A 25,214-nucleotide genomic window follows, 5' to 3' on the forward strand; every position below is an offset into this window, starting at 1 on the left:
TTGTAAACACCTAAATTTCATATATCCTTAAATATCTAAGTATTTGAGCATTTCTTCCATAATTGATTGATTAAATCTATATTTAAATAATTTATTATCTTATTTCCACCGACATATTAATTAAATATTATTTTTATCAAAATTAATAGATTCACTATTTAATTATTTATCATTATTTAAGTTCCACCTCAAGTAAAGATTTATTTACCCGAGGCTTATATTTCCTTTCCAAAAAAATCAAATCAAAATTCCAACTTATTTATTTATCCACTTTGAATTAATGAATTAAGGTTTATTAATTCCCCATTCATACACATTAACCTTGATTAAACTTTTGTAAATTTTATATATTTTCACGTGTATATAGGTATAGCCTTTATAGATAAGGCATGTCCTCTTGTTCATGTGACACAGGCTTTAGCACCATGTCACATGGAATAAATGACGTGTACTATGATAATCTAAAGTAAATCTTTTATATCTCATCCTTCTATTTTCTTCAAAATATTTCTCTATCATGTATTCTCCTTCTTGAGAGGTGAATCAAAAGAATTCTCTACCACATATTCTCCTTTAATCTTTGACTCCTCATTGATCACCCATGTGAAAACACTTGTCCTCTAATTATTCTTCTAAGGCTTTCAATCAATTTAAACTTTCACATCATACTTTTAATCTACCAATCCTATCTTATAGCCAAAATTCTATAAATTGAACATCATCTTATATCATTTATGAATTTGAACATCATATAATATTATTTTTTTATCATTTTAATTTTAATTTTGATTGAAAATGTCAAAATAAAAGAATACAAAGAAGAATTCTCCACCATATATTCCCCTTTAAACTTTAAGTACTTTCTTATTCACCACCCATGTGAAGGCACTTGTGGAGGCTGTCAACCAATTTGAGCTTTTGTATCAAACTTTTAATCTACCTATCCCATCTTATACTCTTCATCTACCCATCCCACCTCACCAAATTCATCCTATATCATTTACGAAATTGAACCCGAACCTCGTATAGTGTTATTTTCTTGGTGAATGTACTTCCAAACCATCAAAGTATCATCCTCAAGCACGACCACCGTTGCTTGATACAACATAAATTGATCTTGAAAATTTTCTGCAATAACTTTTAACTTCATCTTGTAGGTATACAAGAAATTTCATTTACACCTAACATTCTAGATCCACATAATACTTGTTGAAGTGTATATATATGAAGGCCGGGATCAACTGATCTCAAGCAATTAGAAAGATGGGGATGAGTGGCCTGCACGCAGTGATTGTACCTTTCCCTGCGCAAGGCACCATCAATCCTCTCATTAATTTGGCCCAGTTGCTCTCTTCAAGAGGGGTTTTCATCAGTTTCGTAAACACGGAATGGAGTCACAAGTGCATGTCCAAAGCAGCTCATAATGATGAAGAACCCGCGTTTAAGTTTCTCACCATTCCAGATGGGTTGCCGCCAGATGATGGTCGCCTCGCCAATCTTGGCGAGTACGTAATCGCAATGGAAAATCTTGGCCCTGTCTTGGAGCATCATTTGCTGAGCAGCTTAGCAGACGGAAAAACTCCTCCCATCACCTGCATAATAACAGAAAATTTCATGTCCTGCACTCAACAAGTGGCCAAAAAACTGGGAGTGCTCCGAGTGATCTTCTGGACATTGTGCGCTGCCTCTTCAATTGCTCAGTGCAACGCCAACCTTCTCCTCTCCAGCGGACATATTCCTTTCAAAAGTACGAATTCTATACCACTGAGGCTTCCTCAATTTTATTTTGATTCCTCAAAATATTTGTCATAACTGATTGCAGTGGAGGAATCGAAGAGGGCGGACAAAGTGATCACTTGTTTGCCCGGTAATCTTCCGCCTCTGTTGCCCAGCGATCTGTTTTCTTTCTATCGCGCCACCGACATATCGGGCGTTTTATTCCAGTGGACCCTAAGTGAGTCCCAATTCCAAAGCAAGGCAGACTATGTGCTGGTCAACACGTTCGATGAGCTGTAACACTCTGAGACGGTAAGCGCACTGTCCTGTAATGGCTGCCCTGCTTTGGCAGTAGGGCCTGTATTTCTTCCCAATTTGCTGGAAGGAAAAGATTTGAACGGGTGTGGGAGTTTGCTGGAGCAGGACGAGAGCTGTCTGAAATGGCTCGACGCCCAAGAGCCGGCTTCTGTGATATACGTTTCCTTCGGCAGCATCGCTGTCAAATCAAACGAACAGCTAGGGGAGCTGGCGATGGGATTGGAGAAGAGTGAGCACCCTTTCCTGTGGGTTTTGCGCATGGATATTGCGGGAGGCGTGCCTGCAACTCTGCCGTAGGGTTTTGAAGAGAGGACAAAAGATCTGGGACTGATTGTTAAATGGGCGCCTCAGGTGAAAGTTGTGTCTCATCCTTCCGTAGGAGGGTTCCTCAGCCATTGCGGGTGGAACTCGTGTTTGGAGAGCATGAGCATGGGTATTCCCATTCTTGGATGGCCCTATTTCTGTGATCAGTTTCTGGACTGCCGCTTCTGCAAGGATGTGTGGAAGATTGGCATTGACTTGGAAGGCGTGGACGTTGATGAAAATCTGGTGATCAAAAGGGAGGAGATAGAGAAAGGCGTGAGGAGACTGATGGAGGGTAAGGAAGCGCAGGAGCTGAGAAAAAGGGGCATGGAGTTGAAGGAGGCGGCATTTAAAGCTGTTGGGCAGGGAGGTTCTTCTTTTATGAATTTGAACAGGTTTATTCATGACATGACACAACTTTCCAAAGCGGCTTCTGTTAAACGGCGTAGCCGCCAAAGTATTCCGTCCCTCATCGATCACTATTATTACCATTTTCGAATTCCATACAATCTTCTCCGTTAATAAAAAATAGGTTTATAAGGCACCCGCCTTCCGCCCTTGTCATTCCAACATTCGTCTATCAATTCACCCAGACGATTTATTAAATGATCTGTACTGGCTATTGTATTTTGCTATATCATTTCTAAATAAACCAGAATTATCTCGACATCTTTCAATCGTGGTTCCATTTTAATGCTGTTGTGTGTCTGCGGAGATAATTGTAATAACTGCCGTTTATTGGCTATTAGGTTTGTAAACATGTTATCAGATTCAGATTTCTTATATGAATCTTATATGCTTTCTATACTGATATTGTTTAGCTAACTGTATGACCTTTTGTCTCCTGTATATTTTGTCGGCGAAAATAAGCTGATTGATTTCAGAGAGCTTGGAGTTCATTCTAGGGAGCTTAGACTGAGTTACCTATTTGAGCTTCTTCGGACAATTTACTTTTTGATTATGCACGTTTCTCAAAGTGAATGTAGGGAAGGTACTTTGTGATAAGTGTGTAACTATCACGTCACTTTCATGTCTTTAATTTCTTGCCAATTCCATAATTATCTACCTACCGCTCTCTTTTTCCTTGGCTTAACCCTAAATTTGTTGGTCAGTTATTTTTACAAATATAATTAAAATCTTAGTAATATTATAGCATAGGGAAAATGTATGATTTTAGGGTAATTTAAAAAAAACAAGAAAGATAATGCGTCATGTCATGTTCCTGTCAATAGTTAGAGAGGAAGGTGGAGATATGCAAATAGAGGTAGAGATGGAGTTGGAGATGGAGATGGATATGAAAATGAAGATGAAAATAGATAGAGAGAGATGGGGTGAAAGAGGAAGATAGAGGTAGAGACAAATGATTGCTTGCCATGAATAGCATATTACCAAAGTTACAATTTTCATACAGTTAGCTCTCTGAAATCAATCAGCTTATTTTCGCTGACAAAATATACAGCAGACAAAAGGTCATACAGTTAGCTAAACAATATCAGTATAGAAAGCATATAAGAAATCTGAATCTTCTAAGTTGTGACCCTTGGTCTTCCAATGGTCGTTTCTAGTTTGGTGCTCGAAAGGAGCTAGTATTTGGCAAAAAATGAGCTTTGTGATTCTATGATACTTAATACAAAAAAAATTAAAAATTAAAATTTAAACTTAGAAGATTATATTATTTTTTAATAAAATTTTCAATTATAACATCCGAATATTAATTAATAAAAAATGCTATATATGATTTGAAATCTAAAAGAAATCTAATACTCTTATTTCCATTATAATTAGATTAAGACCTTTTCGTACACATGTGGATCAATGTTAGATCTTTTCTCCAATACAAAGAAACATCATTTAAACAAATTAAGAATTTCTCAACATTTAAATCACTAATACTAAATATTTGTGCATTTATATTTTAATATGGTAACCAAGTCAAAAATTTAAGATGCTTTATTACACGGAAGGTGTTCCTTATATGAAGTTGTGGAAGCTAACTTGTTAAATCGATGGTTGCGCTCTGTTGAAAAGGGGTGCAAGACGATTAAATTGTTTAGGTCCATCGATTTGCTCCTCTCTGTCAAATGCTCTAATACTACCTGTCAGTCAATCTTATCTCTAGGTCCATCGATTTGTTCCGGCAGGCATCTCACAGCTTCTCGGTGGGCATCTCGTAGCTTCTTTTCGATTTGGAACGACTCCCCATTTACAATGGAAGGCAGGCTCTATTATGACAACACAGTTTATATCAAATAAATTGCACACGAAGGTTGGTTCTCCCTTTGACTCCCATGATTGGGACCCACTGCACTGTGCACCCACTACCGTATTTAAACTATACGTTATAATGGTTAACTCTAAATTATATTAAATTTATAATGAGAAACAAGCATTTGATATAGACGTACATCAAAGGCCACCAAATTATAATTCTATATAGTCTACTTTTGTCTTAAATCTTAAATGAGAGGCAGTTAAACTTTAATTTAACTTACAAAATACTTTCATTATGCTTTTGATGTTTTTTCCCTTGAATTAGTAAGCTAGAATTTTATTAAAAATAAAAATCTTGCTAATAGGGCAATGCACATTATTCAGTAACAATCATTCCAAAACATAGATAAGTCAAACATTTAGTCATAGTCTATAGTTTTTTTTTGAATATTGTTTATATTATTGTTTTAAAAATATATTTATTAATAGATCTTGAGTGAGTTGAATGGAGTATATTTTTAATTTAAAAAAATTATTTGTATTTTTATTTCATATTGGTATGCTATATGATTCATTTAAATGTATCAAAATAAGTATATCAATGAGGTATATTGTTTCACATTGAGAAATTTCAATTTGGTTCTTGTCGAGATGAGAATCATCACTCAACAAAATTTGTGGATCAAGTACAATCTTCAAAATTATATATTGAATTCGAGAGGCTAGAATGTAATGTCAATTAATTCCACAATTCAAAATCTTCTTTCTTCTCTTTGATTTGCATCAAGTGTTTAATGGTGTTGCCTGATTCTTCTCTTTGCAAGTGGACATGCAGAACACATCAATGGTGTAGTTGCAATGCATTCCCATGGGAGTAAATCTACATTGTAGATTGATTGGTTTAGTTCTTATCACCTCTAGAAGTTATACATTTTCTATTCAATTTTTTGAATTTGATAGTTAAATGCCACATCCATTTGGATTACCTATCTAAAATACTCTAGAAATCAAATGAAAGAGAAATTGAGAGCACATGGATATTTGTTAACTATTTTAATCTCATATAAATCATTCTTTTTCTCTAGAATTGTAGATAATAGCAAACTATGCAATAATATATTTATGTAATGTGAAAGTACTATTTTTAAATTTTAAATAAATTATTTTATAACATTTTATATATTTTAAATTAGTTAAGATTATTTTCAATGATTATCTACTTTCTATAAATTATGTTATCAATATATAGTATAGATAAATATTTATATATAATTTTATAATTCTAGATATATATTAATATATCAATAATATTGGTAATGGGCCCTAGTTATCTTCCTAGTTATAAGGTTTTGTTTTATTCTTGTATGGATCCATACTTATCTCTCTCTCTCTCTCTCTCTCTCTCTCTCTCTCTCTCTCTCTCTCTCTCTCTCTCTCTCTCTCTATCACTCTATACCTATAATTTTCCCTCGCTAACTCTATATATTTAGTCATCTCTCCCCCTCCCCCTCTCTCTCCCTCCCTTCATCCTCTACATACCTCTCTCAATTTATCTCCCTTGTCCTTAAGTCTCCCTCATTCCCTACCTATTCCCCCTCTATATATATAGATCTCTCTCTCTCTCTCTCTCTCTCTCTCTCTCTCTCTCTCTCTCTCTCTCTCTCTCTCTCTCTCTCTCTCTCTCTCTCTCTCTCTCTCTCTGTCTCTCTCTCTCTCTGTCTCTCTCTCTCTCTCTCTCTCTAGTTCTATCTTTATCTCTCCCTCTACCTCTTTCTACCTCTACATATTTCTCTTCCTTTATTTTAAAATTTTAATTTTTATTTAACTTTATTCTTGATATGCTACGTGATTTTTTTTATTAAGTATCCTAGAACAACATTACAATAAAGCTCATTTTTGCTCATTCGAGCATCCACGTTACAAACTTATTATAAATACCAGCTCATTTTGAGCAAACTTATTACAAATACTAGCTCCTTTTGAGCACCAAACTAGAAACAACAATTGGAAGGCCAAGGGTCACAACTTAGAAATCCACTTTAAACAATATGACAAATACAACCAATGAAAGACCAAGAGTCACAACTTATAATTCCACAAAGATGTCCCTCATGGGAGTTGAACTTGGGTCTCCACATTGAGAACTCAATGCTTTAACCAACTAAGCTCAACCCCCCAGACATATGCTATGTGATTCATTTAAATGTACATCAAAATAAGTATATCAATGAGGTATATTGTTTCACATGGAGAAATTTCAATTTGGTTCTTGTGGAGATGAGAATCATCACTCAACAAAAATTTTGAATCAAGTACAATCTTCAAAATTATATACTAAATTTGGGAAGGCACAGTGTTATGTCAGTTGATTCCACAATTCAAAATATTCTTTCTTCCATTTGATTTACTTCAAGTGTTTAATGATGTCGCCTGATTCATCTCTTTGCAAGTGGATGTGCAGACCACATCAATAGTGTAGTTGCAATGCATTCCCATGGGAGTAAATATACATTATAGATTGATTGATTTAGTTCTTATCTCCTCTAGAAATTATACATTTTCTATTCAATTTTTTGAAGTTGATAGTTAAATGCCACATCCATTTGGATTACCTATCTAGAATATTCTAGAAATCAAATAGGAGAGAAATTGAGAGCAAATGGACATTTGTTAACTATTTTAATCTAATTTGTTCTCTATAATTTTACATAATAACAAACAATGCAATAATATATTTATGTAATGTGAAAGTACTATTTTTCAATTTTAAATAATTTTGTTTAAAATATATTAATTATTTTATAAAATTTTATATATTTTAAATGAATTAAGATTAGTTTTCAATGATTATCTAATTCCTATAAACTATATGATCAATATATAGTATAGATAAATATTTATATATAATTTTATAATTCTAGATATATATTAATATATCAATAATATTGGTAATGGGCCCTAGTTATCTTCCTAATTCTAAGGTTTTGTTTTATTCTTGTATGGATCCATACTTCTATCTTTCTCCCTATCTATCTAGCTCTCTTTCTCTCTCTATCCCTCTCTATCTCTCTATATCACTTTATACCTACATTTTCCCCTCTAACTCTATATATTTAGTCATCTCTCCCCCTCCCCCTCTCTCCCCCTCCCTTCCTCCTCAACATACCTCTCTCCATTTCTCTCCCTCTATCTCCCTTGTCCTTAATTCTCCCTCATTCCCTACCTATCCCCCTCTCTCGATATCTATACATATATATCCCTCTTTCTCTACATCTCCCAATATTTCTCTCTCCATCTCTCTATATCTGTTTCCATCTCTCTCTCTCTCTCTCTCTCTCTCTCTCTCTCTCTCTCTCTCTCTCTCTCTCTCTAGTTATATCTTTATCTCTCCCTCTACCTCTTTCTAATTCTACATATTTCTTTTCCTTTATTTCTCTCCTTCTACCACCCTCTCTACTTCTATATTTCCTTCTCCTTGTTTATCTCTACACATGTCTCCCATTCTCCATATCCCTCTTCCTATACTTATATATATCTATATTTATTTTTCTCTATATCTTTCTCCATGTCTCTTCCTCCATCACTCCCTCTCTCTCCACCTCATTATTTCCCATCTCTCTCTACCTCTACATATTTCCCTCCCTATGCCTATGTCCATCTTTATGTGTACCTCTCTCTCTACCTCACCCAATCCACTCCTCTCCTCTCCATCTCCATCTCTATCTTCCTCTCTATCTATATCTCCTTACATATCCCCCCCCAACACACACACTTTCTCTTCCCCCTCTACCTCTTCCTCTTTTTATTCCTATCTCTCCCTTTTTCTATACTATTCTCTCCTCAACATAACATGAGAGTTTTGTTAAGGAAACCTAAATATCTTCTACAATAAGAGATCCTACCATTTGATCTCATGCACTACACAAATTTATACAATAAATAAACCAAAACCTTTCCTATTTGACCTTCCATGAATCTACACCTCTTCGGTGTACCCATTGCACACCAAGTTGCAATTGATAGTTAAATATTCATAGCAGAATGTAATGAATGAGTTAGTATTTTCATTGTTATTAGTTTAGCTAACTTTATCTAGCGTATTATTACCTTTTAATATATTATTCATAAGATATTCCTTTCTTTTTTTTTCAAATATAAAGCTGTAAATTAAATGGCTGCCAAAAAAACTGTATACAATTGGATGGAATGTCTCAAATCATGTTGGTCCATAAATTAAATAAATAGAATTATGAGTGGTGACATCACTAGTACCTACATTTATTTAATGTAATATTGAGTTATGTAAAGTGACATTCATTTAATGCATTGAAAATATAGAAATGTGTAATTACGTTTTATAAAATTAAATTTTATATCTATTCTCACCAATAAAAATTAAGAAAAAAGTCATTTTTATAATTATTTAAAATAAAAATTAAATCTAAATTACAGTTTTGGGTTCAAAAATTTTAATTCTGAATGTTGATTGGCTAAACTAATTGAAAAATTGAATTAGACGAATGCAATAGTATCCTACCTTGGCAGGAACTAATAATTATATAAAATTTTGGTGGTATTATAAAATTTAATTACTAGGATTAGCAATGTTATCAATTTGATTAAAGATGTTTGCCATTAATAAAATTAAGGTCCAGTTTTAAAGATTTAGTTTCAATTTTATAGGAACTCATTTTTTGTTATTTTTTAATAGAAATACACTTAATTCACTTTGTAAATGCATCTACATTAAGTGTAATAATGGAATTTAAGGTTAAGAAAATCTTATACAAAATTAAGATACGTAAACATAAAGGTCTTCAAAATTTTAAGAATATGAGTTATGTCAAGAAGGTTTGGGATTCCAATTTAAGGTCTATTTAGGTCTTCCGATATTAATGTACCTTTACATCAACCAAGAGTAACTACCCTTAATCTTGATATCTTTCTTTTGATACTTTTAATTTATATTACAAATGTTGTGAACTTCATGTACAAATAGCTTGGCATCAATCATTATTTCTATTTTCTATATTGTTGCAATTAACATCCCTTACCACATAATCAAATTTTAACCTTTGTAGTCATTACCATTATTTGCATCCCCTTTTATAAGAAAACCAAATTTACAATGACAAGCTTTGTTGGTGGACTACTACTCATGAATTATATTGGATCTAAAAAGGGTTTTGTACATTTTCCTTCTTTGGAGGATCATCATTATATAGATACCTATTTTAGAGCCAACATTTTTTCTTTTATTAGTCTCACTTGGTTGTTTTTTATTAAGGAAAAAATAGGTTTAGTGATTTTTGTAGTGGCTAATATTTGCCAATTGGCTATTTTTCAAAATTTGGGAATAAAAAATTGGCTAATAAGTTCAACCATTAAGGTGACCCAAATCACCACATTTTTACAAATTTTAATTTTAGTATTATTTAAATTTCCTGTAAATTTATTTTATTACTTTCTTTTACTCAAAGATTCACCACAATATTTGATACTTGATTCGATTAGATTCACCAAAATTTAATAATTTATTGTAGAAATCTAAATTAATTCACTAATAATATATCATAGTTATTAGTTACTTTAGGATTATATCAACAATATTTAGTAATTAATGCATACTCTTATTATTTACCAAGATTTGCCAATATATTCTATCAAAAAAATTAATATTTTTCTTTAAAATAATGAAAGATTCACCAATATATTTTTATTTTTATTTTTAAAAAAATTAAACATTCGCCAAGATTTTATAATTTTTTTTGAGAGGGGGTTTCTTAAAGTTTTCACTGAATAGGTTTTGAAGGGGCCCTAAATCCTTGAGTACAGTGAGATACAAATAAAAAATATATATATAGCCAAACATAGCTCAACAACAGCTCAAAAAAACCAAAAAACAAACCCCTAAAACAATAGGCAAGCAATCGCTGAATGTTTGAAAAATATCAATGCCATGATTCCTAACTATAAAACTAGACCCATAGCCAGTTATCCTCCCTTGACGGAAAAACAAAAAAATAATGTTTTGAAGGGTGGCAAGAGTGCTGTTGGAGGGAAGACTAGTTTGAGTCCCTATACTAGGACCAGGAGCTAGAGCCAGGACCAAGATACCTCTAGATTCATCATGGAGGATCTGGAGAAAATAAACAAGAAGATTATTTGAAGAATACTGAACTGGTGCATTCTCTCAATTGAGTGTTGTTTCCTATTTTGGGGGGCTTTTTGTGTTGTTTTGGCTTTGGGTCTGTGTGGGGTTTGTCCCCTGTTTTGCTTATGTTTAATGTCATTTTGGCTGCTAGCCTTGGCCTGTAAAACTTTGGGTTTCCGGTCCCTATAAAACTTGTTTATCTTTATCAAAAACAATAGGCAAGCAAAGGAAATAAAAACCTAACAAATATTCTTCAGGGCTTCAACAACCTTAGCTTCCATCTGATCAAGATTCTGAGACAAGTTAATTAGATCATACAATTCAATCTTTGCTTTCTCCCTAGTCTTCTTGATATGCTCACATGTTCACATTGATGGACTACCATTTTCACCCCTTTTTAGCTTATCCTTTTCTGCCAAGTCTAGATCAATAACAATATCTCCCTTAGATATCATTACCTACACATTTTGCTAATGATTATCAAGAATTTTAATCCCATCCACATTGGTGTGAATTGTGCAATAAATCATGTTAGCTAGATTAGACAAGTTATCATTAATTTGCTTCATCATGGCTTCAAGATCCCCTAAGCTACCTTCATAGTCATTTTTAAGAAGAGCAACATCTTTGGTCATGTTTTTTAGGATAGAAACCATTCTAGTATTTTTCTTATAAAAAATCACATTTTCCACACAAGCCTCAGAGGCTACTTATCCATCTCCCTGTTCCAAAGAAACCATTTTACTTTTAATGGACTAAAAAATTGATATTAATTTAATTTATTTCTAGAAAAAACCATTTATAAATTCTAAATTGGTACACAACGCCATCCCTAGCAATTCCCAAAAGATTAAGTCGGTTCGAAAGATCACACCCAAGGAAGGGGCGATCCTTAAGAAAAAATCTAAGAAAGAGAGGGTGATTAGCTTTGTCCTCATCAACACAATTAGATAATGGAGGGGAAGGGGTCACTCCCAAGGAGACTTCCCCTCCACCCATAAGATTGGCCTCTTCATCCATAAAATTTTCTCCTTCTACATTCTAATTATTACTACCATCCTCAACATCTAACTCAACATTAGGTTGAATACCTACAATTCATACGTCACCTTCTTTCTCTTCACAAATATCCCTTTCTCATTCTTAAGACGGTGGTTCTCATTTTTTTCTCCTTCAAGACAATGTTATAGTTCGATGGAGCCTCATCCCTTATTTCTTAGTCAAAATCCTCTAAATCATCCTCTCGCTTCCTAAAATCTATCTCCATACCCTTCTTAGACCCTTTATTTTTTTATTGCAAAGGGGGGGAACCCTACCTTTTCCCCTTAGGGGCAAATAAAAGTTCTTTTAAGTGTTCCATACTTAGAAGAATCAAGCTCTCATTAAGAACATGTTTACTCTATTTACTATTATGCTCCTTAATATTGGTAGGAACAAAAGAAGATAGAAAGGGAACGAAACCAAGAGCTTATGCCTAAAGTGATTGACTAATGAAAAATGATAGCTATAGATAGTGGTAAACTACCTATTCAAGGTAAAATATTTCATAAGAAACTTCTCCACACCCGCCCAAAGGGGTTTAAGAGAGTCTACTTGGTAACCACCATTCTATTTTTTTACAATATTCAATTGTTCCTTGCATTTGCAAAAAGTATTCACCATAGACTCAAAGGATTTTCTATCCTTGAATTTTTTTTGCATTCATTTGGAGCCCAATAGCCTCTGCAACCAATTCCTCTGTGATGTCCAATAATTTGCTTCCAATGAACATTTTCCTATACTCCCACCCTCTATAGAAGAGCTTAGTCACATTAGCATTGTAGCCATGAAGATGCTCCAGACAGGGCATAACCCCACATTTAATCAAAATGCTCAAAAATTCCTTATTTCTGTGAATGTCATCATAAGAAATGGGTTCCTACTCATTCCTCTTGCCACCCATGATGGAGCTCATGAGCCAAATATCAAAGAAATTCTCATCCCACAATAGACCCCCCAATAACACAATTACAAACATAGCCTCAAAACTTCATAAGACAAGACACTCTAAAACGTAGGAAACTAGGAGTGAAAATTATCCACAATGTACGTGGAAATGATAAATTGATAAGCACCGAGGACAAAAATTACCCAATTGTCATCATTAAAACATCTCAAAAAATCAATATAGGAAAGGGTAAAAATCATAAACACCCTTGCAAAGATAGAATGTGAGGCGAGATGAGGAGGAGAACGAAGGCGGAAGTGTATGCAAGGGTTTTAGGGCAAACCAATGGCGGAGGTGAAGATGCTGATGACGATGGCGATGGCGATTCTATTGGGGGGAGCCTTGATCTGGGTTTTTCACTTCCCTTTCCCCATCATGGATTATTTGGTGCGAGGTGGGTGCAGAGGGTTTTGTGTCAGGGCTTTTGCAGTCAGGGTTGGCTTTTGGGTCTTTGGTTCTGGTTTGTGTATCTATGGGTTTTACTGTGTTTGGAGGTTCATTTTCCTTCATAAAGGATCTCATTGTTTTTGTCTTTGCCTGGGTGGAGGATGAGGGTGTTTGTGCGTTGTTCCTATGCTGGCTCTGGGTGATTTTTTCTCCGCGGATCTTGGCATGGGTGTGGCCTAGGTTAGGTGTGGAGGGTTGGTAGAAGATGTGCTCGTGTTGGTCGGAGTGGTTGTGGGAGGGGTCAGGTTTTTTTTCCCCTCCTCCCTTCTTTCCTTTCTCTCCCCTATTCTCCTTAGCAAGATTTGGTTGCAGTCTTTTGTCTTTGCGTGCTTCGTGTAGGGTTTGGCTCGGGTTATTGCCTGTGTGTCTTTTCTAGTGGTGGCCTTCGGATCTGGGTTTGAGCTACACCTCAGTTCTCTCCTTATCTCTTCCTTGATGAGGGTTTCTTATTAGATGGAAAAATGGATAACTAGAAAATTTCATGTCCTACACTCACCAAGTGGCCAACAAACTGGGAGTGCCCTGTAGTGTCCCTCGTAGATGTGCATTTTGATTTGCATATTGATAGACTTATATAGACATATGGAGGATACTTAGATGGTTATTTATGACTCCATTTCTATCTTAGATTGTATCGATGATGCTAGATTCTCTTTGTGGATTTATGTTACTTAATATTACTCATGTTGTTTGGAGATTTATATGACTGATGATGATAGACATACTATATGACATATTTCATTTGATGGTTCTTGCAGATGTCAGTACATAATGTCATCATGATGGATGGATTTATATGTTTTCATTGTTCATGTGGACTATATGACTTATGATGCTATGATGGCATTAACCCTATATCATGATCATGATTTTATGCAATATTTTGATGTTATATTGTGTGACTGTCTTCGTGAGTAGAGGCGATGTCATATCACTCATAGTGATCAAGATATTTCATTGCGATTCTCTATCACATGTTTATTTATTATGATGTATATATATTGCATATGTTTTGTTAGTGTTGGATGCAGGGTCGCAGGTACTAGACACTGACTCCACCTAGCTTTACAGGTTTGAGTGTGTCTCTATCCCAATGGCAAGTTGTCAGAGATGACATAGTTTCCCTCACACACTCTAGGTCTAAGTTGTATACCTTGTTAGTTGTGCTAGGACACAAGTTCATGTTAGAGTCTTGAGTTGTTGATCGTCCCCTTGTTGACGTAAGGTGATGTGAGTCTATGATTATTCATATTTGGAGATTTGTGATTGTTTAATTGTTTAATATTTATCTTTTATTAGATTAATGTTTATTTTAATTTATTTAACATTTGATTTATTGTTTAAGAAGAGCTTAATTATTATTTATTGTTTATTGTCTAATGGATTTTATTTATTTATATTTTAATTGAGTTTTATTGATTATTAATTGTTGGATTTCATATTTATTTTATTTTATTTATTTAATTATTCCTTTTAGGATTTTCTATTATTATTATTATTATTATTTAAGTTTATTTATTTAATTATTGGTATTTAATTAATTAATATTATTTAAACAAGACATTGGTATTTTAGTAATGGACAATTTTATTTTTTTTAATCGGTAATTGGCCGAAGCCTGAATAGGTTTTGACTGGAGCTATGAACCAGTGGGGACACAGTAAGGGGCCCCATCCCTACTACATATCTTTGAATTATTATTATTATTATGTTTGATTAGATTGACCCCAAGACCTTCCCCATTCTATGGAAGGCCAAGAGTCACAACTTAGAATTCCACTTCAGATGTCCCTATTTGGAATTGAACTTGGGTCTCCACAGTGAGAACCCAATGTTTTAACCAGTTAAGCTCAACCCCTTGGACAGTAATGGACAAATATTATTATCCATGGTTATTAATTTAATTTATGTTGTAGTTTATTATTTATTGGGTGAATATATAATATTGTTATTTGTGAATGGTATTTTATCTTGAGTATGTAAGTTACTATTTAATTAATTGTCTTTTTACCCCTTGATTAAATTGATTTTCTATTAAATCTACCTACCCTTTTATCTAATTGGTTGAATAGAGGGAGGTAGGTAAATAATATATTTGTTTATTATTTCCCTCAAACTGTTGGTATAATATATTGTTTTGAGGATTATTCTGATTGGTTGACTTTTATTAATGTTTTGGGTTTAATTTTTGGGTGTATTTTTTGTTTCCTGTGCATTCATGGGAGCTTGGCTTTCAGGAGAAATTTTATAGATTTTCTTGAAGGATTTGTATTTTGGATTTTGATTTGGATTGCGCTTGGAGCTTGCTGGAATTGGATAGTTCTTTATCAAATTTTCATTGCCTTTGCTTGGTTTTCTAGGTTGGATCTAATTGCTTTATTCTAAGTTTTGAATTCCAGGAAAGATTGTCTGCAAGTGTTTGCCAAAAGATTATTTTGGGAAAAATTTGGGAGCAATTTTAGTTGTTTATTATTGATTTGATTGAAGGAAATAAGTTGAAAAATCTTGCATTCAAATTATGAATTATGATTTTTAGCAATGTTGGGAAATGCATATTTTGAAATGTGATCTTATGACTATTTTCTCCCTGTGAATGTTTTATGTGATGGTTTTTGATTTGTGGAGGCTTGTATTGCCCTTGTGAATCATTTATCAGGACCTCTTATTGTCCAATGATCTCCTATTGTGTTTTTTTTAATATGGTTGTCTCTGCGACACTTTCTTGTATGCATATTCATTGATTGTAGTTAAATTATTGGTTATATGATCCTATTAACATTGTGTAAACCCTATTCTAGATTTTTGATGAATCTTTATGAGTTCTGGGCTGATCTCAGAACCTGATTGAGCCCCTACTTGAATCTGGGAAATTTTGAATGCTTCCATCTCTCATTTTCTACAAGTTGCATCCCTAATACAAAAGCGCTAAAATAGTAGACAACTACTACTTCAAGTCAAAAAGCACCATTTTGGGGTAAAAAAGTGCCAAAGTAGGATCAGACAGTTTCCGAGTCAGTTTTAAAGTTCTCAGTTTGATTTCTTGTCTTTTTCTTTCATTCTAGAGGCTTGATTTGTCATATTTGATGGGTTTTGGGCACTGTGCTGTTCATTTTTTATGCGTATGAATCCATTTTGGCTCTAGCAAGTGGTTGTGTGCTTGTCAATTAAGGTATTGATATGTTTCTCGAGCAACTTGAGTGTGTCCTTGCTATTGAGGAAGGTTTATTTGCAGTTCTAGTGAGAGGATATGATATGCCTCATTGTAGAGGAGTGTGCTATGTTATTGGATTCATGTATTTCTCTTGTCTATGTGTATTTGATATTCTTGAGGCTTTCTTTATTGTTGCATTTTGGCATAATAAGCTTATGGCTTGGTTCTTGATAAGCGATTGTTGGATTGCATGTTGATGGTTATTTTTGTGATTCAGTTGTATCAGATTTGTAATGAGTTTTAGATGCATTCCATGATGAGCTTAATGTTTCTATTGTGATGTATCTTGTTATGTTCTACCCTATTTTTATGGTCCATGGTTGGGAGAGTGGGTTCTTGCATGTGTTGGACCTAGGTCATGAGCAATAGATCTATATGAAGGGGGTCTAGACCTAAGGAAGCACATGAAGAGTTTATGTTGTAATTTCAAATGATAACAATAATAACAACTGATTAGTGGGTTTGGGTAACTAGGAATTCACATAATCAAGATAATAAATTTGAGTTGTGTATGCCAATGGTGGGTCCCAGGGAGATGATTTTGGGATGATATATTTCAAGGAGATGGTTTTGGAATCTATTATTGGGAAGACTATTGGTACGGTAGACTGACCTCCCTTGTTTGGATCTAAGTTTGAGGTGGATTCCACATGAGGCTAGGATGTGATGACACTCTTCCCTACATGTGTCCATTGTCCATATGTCATGTTTTGTTGATTACGCCTCTGGAAGGTTTATTGTCATGTTATGTCATGTTGAATCCCTTGGTTGTTAGGTGTCAGGCTAGGTCTTCAGTGTGAGTTTGAACCCCATGTCATTTCCTAGCACGGGTGGTGGTTCCTATTTGGTTCCTCATGGTTAAGTGGTTGACTGTCTTCTTCCATTGGAATGTTCTTCTTGGATGCTAGCGTACATGGATTGGATTCTTGGATTTTTCATTATGTGGATATTCTTGGAGCTAATTTCTATGTACATTATATCATGATGATTTATATATGTAAAAAGGATTATGTACATTTGAGATATGTATCTTCATGTATTTGTAGATGAAATTGAAATAGGACATGATGTAGTGGATTAGGAGAAGTATTCATTTATTATTTCTTGATGTATTGGACATTCATAATGTAATAAGATTTTACGAGTTCTATGTGGAAAAGAAAGAGTTAGTGTTTATGTATTCATATTGCATTTGAATTTGTGAGATAGTGTTGTGATATGTAATCTTATGGAATTCATATTGGAAAGAATAATATTGTTATTATAAATCTCATTTAAAGTAAATAGGAGTAATCTAGAGGAAATGGTTAAATAGATCTATGATGTTTATGATAATGGAAGCATGCGTATTCGGATCATTAGGTTACTATTTCAAAAAGATCCTAAGGAAATATGTTGTGAAAAAGATATGCATACGTGATATCGTTCATCCTAGTTGTATGAAAAGTAAATGATTTATTGGATGATAGAATATGACATTCTAGATGGATAAGTTATGTGTTGGAAATATGTCAAGTAGTAACGTTGAGATATCCTAGGGAATGATTATGTTTGTGAGAGTTTATTTGGTGATATGTTAATGTTTAGATGATTTAATTCCACTTGTGTAATATGGTTCTATGGTATGATCATGTTGATATTTGTAGCCTTGTAACTAGTTAATGTTGCATTAATATACAATTAGTGTTAACATAGAAGTAATGGATGTTTTGAAAAAAAAAATATTATCTCCATTTTTTAGTAGATTATGGATTATTTTTCTAGGGTATTTTGGTGGGTATAGTGATCTTTTGGATATTGTGTGTCGCCTCTTCTATTGCAACACTAACCTTATCCTCTCCCACAGACATATTCTTGTCAAAGGTAAAAATTCTATCCCACTAAAGCTTCCTCAATTTTATTTTGATTGCTTGAAATATTTCTCATAACTGATTGCAGTGGAGGAATCGAAGAGGGAAGACAAAGTGATCGCTTGTTTTCCTAGTAATCTTTTACCTCTTTTGCCGAGCGATCTATTTTATTTCTAGCGCGCTACTGACACGTTGAGTGTTTTATTCCAGTGGTTTTTGTGTGAGTCCCAATTCCAAAGCAAGGCAGACTATGTGTTGGTCAACACGTTTGATGTGCTAGAACCTCTGAGACGGCAAGTGCACTATCCTATAATGGTTGCCCTACTTTGGCAATAGGAGGATATTTAAACGGGCATGGGAGTTTGTTGGAGCAGGACGAGAGTTGTTTGAAATGGCTCGATGCCCAAGTGCTATCTTTTGTGATATACATTTCCTTCGACAACATTGCTGCAAAATCAAATGAATAGATGGAGGAGTTGGCGATGAGATTTGAGAAGAGTGAGCACCCTTTTCTATGGATGTTGCACATGGATATTGCGAGAGGCATGCCTACAACTCTGCTAGAGGGTTTTAAAGAGAGGACAAAAGATCATGGAGTGATTGTGAAATGGGCACCTCAGGTGAAATTTCTGTCTCATCCTTCCGTAGGAGGGTTCCTCAGCCATTGCGGGTGGAACTCGCGTTTGGAGAGCATGAGCCTAGGAATTCCCATGCTTGGATGGCCCTATTACGCTAATCAGTTTTTGGATTGCCGCTTCTGTAAGGATGTGTGGAAGATTGGCATTGACTTGGAAGGTGTGGACATTGACGAAAATATAGTGATCAAAAGGGAGGAGATTGAGAAAGGCGCGCTGAGATTGATGGAGGGTCCCCAAGCGGAGGAGATTTGAAAAAGGGGCATTGAGTTGAAGAAGGTAGCATTTAAAGCTATTGGGCGGGAAGGTTCTTCTTTTACGAATTTGAACAAGTTTATTCATGACCTGATACAACTTTCGCTTCCATTAAAACGGTCTAGCCACCAAAGCATTCCATCCATCTCCTAATTTCATACAATCTTCTCCGTTCACAAAAATACATTTATAAAGCACCTCTCTTCTGCCCTTGGCATCTCATCATTCATCTATCAGTTCGAGCAGATGATTTATTATATGATCTGTACTGGCTATTGTATTTTTCTACAGTTAGACTATTTCATTTCTAAATAAGACAAGAATTGTCTCGATATCTTTCAATCAAGGTTCCATTTGAATGCTGCAGTGTAATCATGGAGACTATTATCACGTATTCGGAGGATCTTGTAATAACAATCGTTCATTGGCTAATATGTTTGGAAACATGTTATCAGATTTAGACTTTATGTATGTTTTCTACACCGATATTGTCTATCTAACTATATGACCTTTTGAAGGCAAAAAAGAGCTGATTAATTTCACAAAGCTTGGATTTCATTCCAAGGAGCTTGGACTGAGTTATTTGAGCTTCTATAGACAATTTACTTTTTGATTATGAACGTTCTCAAACTGAATATAGGGATGGTACTTTTTTATAAATGTGTAGCCATAATGTCACTTTAATGTCTTTAATTTCTTCCCAACTCCATAATTATCTACTTACCACTCTCTTTTTCCTCATCTAGGTAACTCTAAATTTGTTGGTCGTAATATAACTGGCTCCCAAACAGCCAAATCGTACATCATTTTATTGACAGCTTGGAAAATCGTAGTCGTCACTTGCAAAATCAATGGTGTATAATGTGTCACTTGATGGTATGATGAAAGAATAAGGATCTGGTCAACTACTTAGAGGGGGGGGGTGAATCAGTAGATAGAAAACTGATATAAACTTTTCACCAAACAAAAATCAACCTCTCAAAGAAAACTGAGAATTGACTGGTTTAAACACTGAACTTCAAATGCAATAATACTGACAAGTAAACCAGTTGACTGTTACAACAGACTAATAGTAAAACATCTTTGAAACTCTCAAAAACTTTTAACTGAATCATTCAAATACTTTATTGAGAGTAGTTAAAACATATTTCAGATTGTTGTCGGTTAACTTAACATATCAAAATGGATTTAGTAGTTAAGCAATTCAACCTTAGTAAACATAACCACAAAAATGTTCACCACTTGACACAATGATTTTGACATGGAAACCTGAATGGGAAAAACCACGATGGGGATGAATACCCACAAGTATTTTGAACTCTTCTAAAGTTCGCCCTGTTAGGAGCCAAGCCTATTAAAGCTTTACAATAAGTCCTGTTAAGAACAGATCCTGTAAGGGACCACCTAGTTAAGGGATTGACTATAATGCCCTATTAGAAGAAATACTTTGTTAGGAGTAACCTCGTTAGAGGATTTGGAATTCAAGTTTATGGACCAGCTGGCTAAAGGATTTGAATAACACTAAGCTTGTTAGAGCTTACCCGGTTAGGAGATTTTATTGTTATAATTGTTAAAAAACAACAAGGGTTTGCTGATCTGTTTGAATAGCACTACACTTGCTTGTTCAGATCCTTTTCATGCTCCTATCTACCTTTACACATATTGCAAATACATCATCTAGTTTGGCAACGACACTCTCTTACTCTCAACTACAAATTGTCAACTCTTCAACAAAACAACTCATAGATTTTATAAACAAATCAATAGGTCGGTAACACATCACAAACCTAATTCTCTCATAGAGATTACAAACAAATCAATTCAAGTATGACTATTGGGTTACATAACAATCACTAGACATCATTCAAGATATCCTTGACCGCTCCTTGATCACTGCTTCATCAAACACTATAACTCATCACACGGTTTACATTACATGCAATGAACTTGATGTGGCATAATCATTACTGCTCATCATTAGATCATAAACCAATACAGCCGATTCACCAAACTCCATCGGTTAGGGTTTATCATATGAATAGGTAGGGTTTACCGGTTGATCTCACTTCTTCTCTATTAATATCGGTTTCCGTCACAAGCTCACTTACCGGTTACAAAACAACATTATTACAACATCATTACTAGTTAATTGACATCGATGACAACATAACATTTCATTAATGCAATCTTCATGCAAATTCCAACAATCTCCCCCTTTGGCATTGATGGCAATACAAGTATCAATACCCTTGATTGCTATGATTGTGAATAGGAATCTTGGCTTACATTTTACCATGTCTTCAGCTGGTAACTGGCTATAGATATTCTATCTGTCAATCATATAGATCATTTCCCCAATCATATGGATCTTCTCCCCATTTAACAACACTGCCAAAGAAAGAGTAAAACATGCAATGTCAAGCTTCACCGTTAAGCATCATCAACCTGCAACTTGATGCTCTCCCTGTGTAATAACTTCCACTCTACACCAATCTTGCTTCAAGATTCTGCAAGTTGCTCTAGGACTGATGTACTCTACATCATGCTCAATTGACCTCATGTAGGGGTACAACCCCTAGCCGACCTCTAAGATACTCAAAATTAGTCTTAGGCTGAGGTTTGGTAAAGATATCTACTAGTTTCTCCTTGGTAGAAACATGCTCCAATAGCACATCTTTACTTTGCACTTTTTCTCTTTAGAAATGATACTTCAATTCAATATGCTTGGTTCGTGCATACAAAATAGGGTTCTTTGAAATATTGATTGCACTGGTATTGTCACATAAAATCCCTACTGGATCTATAATCTTCAACTTCAATCTTTTTAGAATGTGTTTCATCTAGATAGCCTGGGTACAGTTTATATAAGCTACAACATACTCAGCTTCAGTAGTAGACTATGATATACAACTACTCTTCTTGCTACTCCATGAAACAAGTCTTCCACCAAGAAACAATGCTCCACCGGTTGTGCTCTTCCTATCATCAACATTACGTGCCTAGTCTGCATCTGTATAAACCTTCAAATCAAAGTTACCTGCATATGGACACCATAATCCATAGTCAATAGTACCTTTCAAATATATGAATATCCTCTTGGTTGCTATCAAATTTGTCTCTTGGATTCTTTTGAAATATGGTTGTTGGCATTTGACATTATAACAGACAATGGAAAATTGTTGGCATTTCAATAAGGATATTGAGAAGGTTGTTGGTGATTATGGATATAACTGATTAAGGATGTTTACTGTCTTGATATTATTAATTTGTTATTGGTGTCAAGAAATTGATTTTCTAATTCAATATGATGTTTTCATATCTTGAGAAGTATGATTTGAAGAGTATAAAGATGTCGGTAAAAGACACAAAAGGAATATGATGAATAAAGGGATGAATAAGGTATTTAATGGGCAACTATTACTGAGTCAGACAATGATGAGATCATGATGTTTAGATTGTTTTAACATCATACATATGTTGTAAATTGCAAGGTTAATACTATACTATGTTACCAAGAAAAGAACCTAGTCGGTAAACCCTAAGGAACCTAGTCGGTAAACCCTAAAGTTATCGCTATCGGTTAATGAAGGCAGAATGTCTACCGAGTGAAGTTTAGTATTCACCAAGTTATTACCGAGTTGTAACAGAGCTATAACAGAATACATTAAATGGTTAAATGTGTTATTTAATGAAGGAAGCTGATGAGCTGGAACTAATTAGATGATTTGTATGCCATGCATGAAGTTTGTTAATGAATCTATGGCAAAGGAAAATTGGCATGAAGATCTATAGCTCAGATTGAACTGTAATACCCTAGCACAAGTTCCAAGAAATGTATGCAAGTTCCTAGGTGGGGTAAAACATTTTTCAGATCGAAGGATTTATTGAACCTGGTCAAAGTTTGAAGATCTGATGGCTATGATTGATCATGCGAAATGTGATCAAGGAGACTAAGTGGTTAGCTAATTGTTTATAAATAGGCAACTATTGATAAACAATGTATGTGGGAAAATGTATGCACAAGGATGCTACATAGTGATTACCGAGCACAAAAACTTGAAGTCCTGTTTGAATAATAGAGTATAGAAGCCCAGCAGATGGACAAGATTAGTTCTATGTCTAGATTGTATTGAGCAAATAAGAATATGCTTTAGCATTTTAGATGTGTATTTGCAGATAGATTTTTATTACTGTTATTTTGTGAAAGTGATAGAAAATATCTTAACCGAGTGGACTTAACAGTCTTATTTGTAAAACCCTCTAGCAAGGTGACATTCTGATTGAGTGTTTGAAATCCTTCAACAAGGTCACTTCTAACAAGGTGAAGATCCTAATAGATCTGAGGGAAATCCCTTAACCGGGTCACATCTAGCAATGTGTTTGTAATATTTAGCAGGATTTGCTTTTAACTGAGCATACTCTAGAAGAGTATATTTCATAGTGGGTCTGAAATCCCACAGAGGTTTTTCCCTATTTGGGTTTCCACGTTAAATCTGGTGTGATGAGGTTTATGATGTTTATATGCTTTTGTGTTTGCATGTTTAGCGGTTTTGGTTAGATTATTGAAGTATATGTTATCGAGGTTGAATCTGATGTTTTTATGGAAGATTAAGTTTGTAAGATTCACCCCCCCCCCCCACCTCTCATCTTGTTGGCTAGTGGATCTGTACTTACATTAAGTATCCAAACTATCAATTGGTATCAGAGCTTAGGACTTTGGGAAAAATGTTTAAAGGTACTTGAGGCAAAGATCCGAAGATGTATAAGGGGGATGCACCAAAGTTGAGTAAGTCAAGTTTCTCTTCATGGCAGAAAAGGATGAAGCTGCACCTATCAGGAGTTGGAGAATATGCTGTATATTATCTGGAGAATGATTTCATCACACTGAGCACCTATCCATTGACAATAGAAGAGATAAAGGCAAAGAAAGAACATATCCAAGCAATGATTGAAATAACTTTTGCATTGACTGACTCAGAGTTTAATGATCTAGAAGGCTGCAATGATGCAAAGGCTATGTGGAATAAGCTCATATTAGTATATGGAGGAGATGAACATATTCAAAGAGCAAAAGTAGATAGTCTAAGAGGACAACTTGAATCTATGAGGATGAATGAAGGTGAGAGCATAACTCAGTACAGTACAAGACTAAAGGAGATTGTCAACCAAATCAAAGGAGTAGGTGGAACTATTGAAGAAAAGGATATAACAAGTAAGTTGTTAAGAACCCTTCTACCGGCTTATGCAATCCGAGTCTTTGAAATCAATGAATTGAGGTCTATACCTAATATGCTAGTTTCTTTAGATGCTACTATTGGTAAGCTACATGCATTTGAGTTAAGTAACTTTGATAATAGTGGATCTTCGGTAAATAAAGTTGAATCTACATTTAGTTCTTCTCATCTTGATGAATCTAATGATTACAATGAAAGAAAGTATAAGTACTCTAAAGGAGATCACAGTGGAGCAAGGGAAATATTTTGTAAGAACATGGAAGAAGTACACAAACTATATGAGGAAATCAAAAAGCAGGAAGAGTTTGAAGCACTATTAGCCAGAAGGTTATTGAGAGGCAAAGGTAAGTATAAAGTAAAACTACCTTTGAAATATTTCAATTGTGATAAGATAGGATATATGGCTTCTAATTGTCCTAACAAAGATTCTACTGAAAAGAGAGATTACTGAGATGACAGACAGAAAGACAATCAATATAGAGGACACCGAGACTTCAGAAGAAGAGATAGAAAGACATGCTTAATAGCCGATGAGGAATCCAATGATGACAAATCAGATGAAACTGATACAGAGGAAGTAGTTTATGTGGCTATCAAAGATGGATCAGATGAAGAAAGGTATGAAGAAAAAGCCCTAATGTCTCACATAAACACTAATGATTCTTGGATCATAGATAGTGGATGCTCACATCATATGATAGATGATAAATACAAGTTTGTTATGTTAGAGGATTATGATGGAGGCTATGTAAGATTTGGTAATGATGCACCATGTCCGGTGAAAGGTAAAGTATCTATAACACTTCTTGACAATGCAAGATGCAATGATGTTTATTGGGTTGAAGGTTTGAAATACAATTTGTTGAGTGTAGCACAAATAAACAATACAGGTT

General features: G+C 34.5%; 2 protein-coding genes across 2 annotated transcripts; both read left to right on the top strand.

The window, feature by feature from the left end:
• The first annotated feature begins 1,263 nt into the window (after positions 1-1,263).
• LOC131056174 (linamarin synthase 1-like) lies at positions 1,264-2,331 on the top strand. Its single transcript, XM_057990526.2, has 3 exons — positions 1,264-1,747; positions 1,823-1,954; positions 2,069-2,331. The coding sequence occupies exons 1-3, from the start codon at positions 1,264-1,266 to the stop codon at positions 2,329-2,331; spliced, it is 879 nt and encodes a 292-aa protein (XP_057846509.2).
• Positions 2,332-18,664: 16,333 nt separating this feature from the next.
• Positions 18,665-19,087, top strand: LOC131056173 (UDP-glycosyltransferase 85A1-like). Its single transcript, XM_057990525.2, has one exon. The coding sequence runs from the start codon at positions 18,665-18,667 to the stop codon at positions 19,085-19,087; it is 423 nt and encodes a 140-aa protein (XP_057846508.2).
• Positions 19,088-25,214: the final 6,127 nt, after the last annotated feature.

This window comes from Cryptomeria japonica, chromosome 1, assembly GCF_030272615.1.
Source record: "Cryptomeria japonica chromosome 1, Sugi_1.0, whole genome shotgun sequence".
NCBI lineage: Eukaryota > Viridiplantae > Streptophyta > Pinopsida > Cupressales > Cupressaceae > Cryptomeria > Cryptomeria japonica.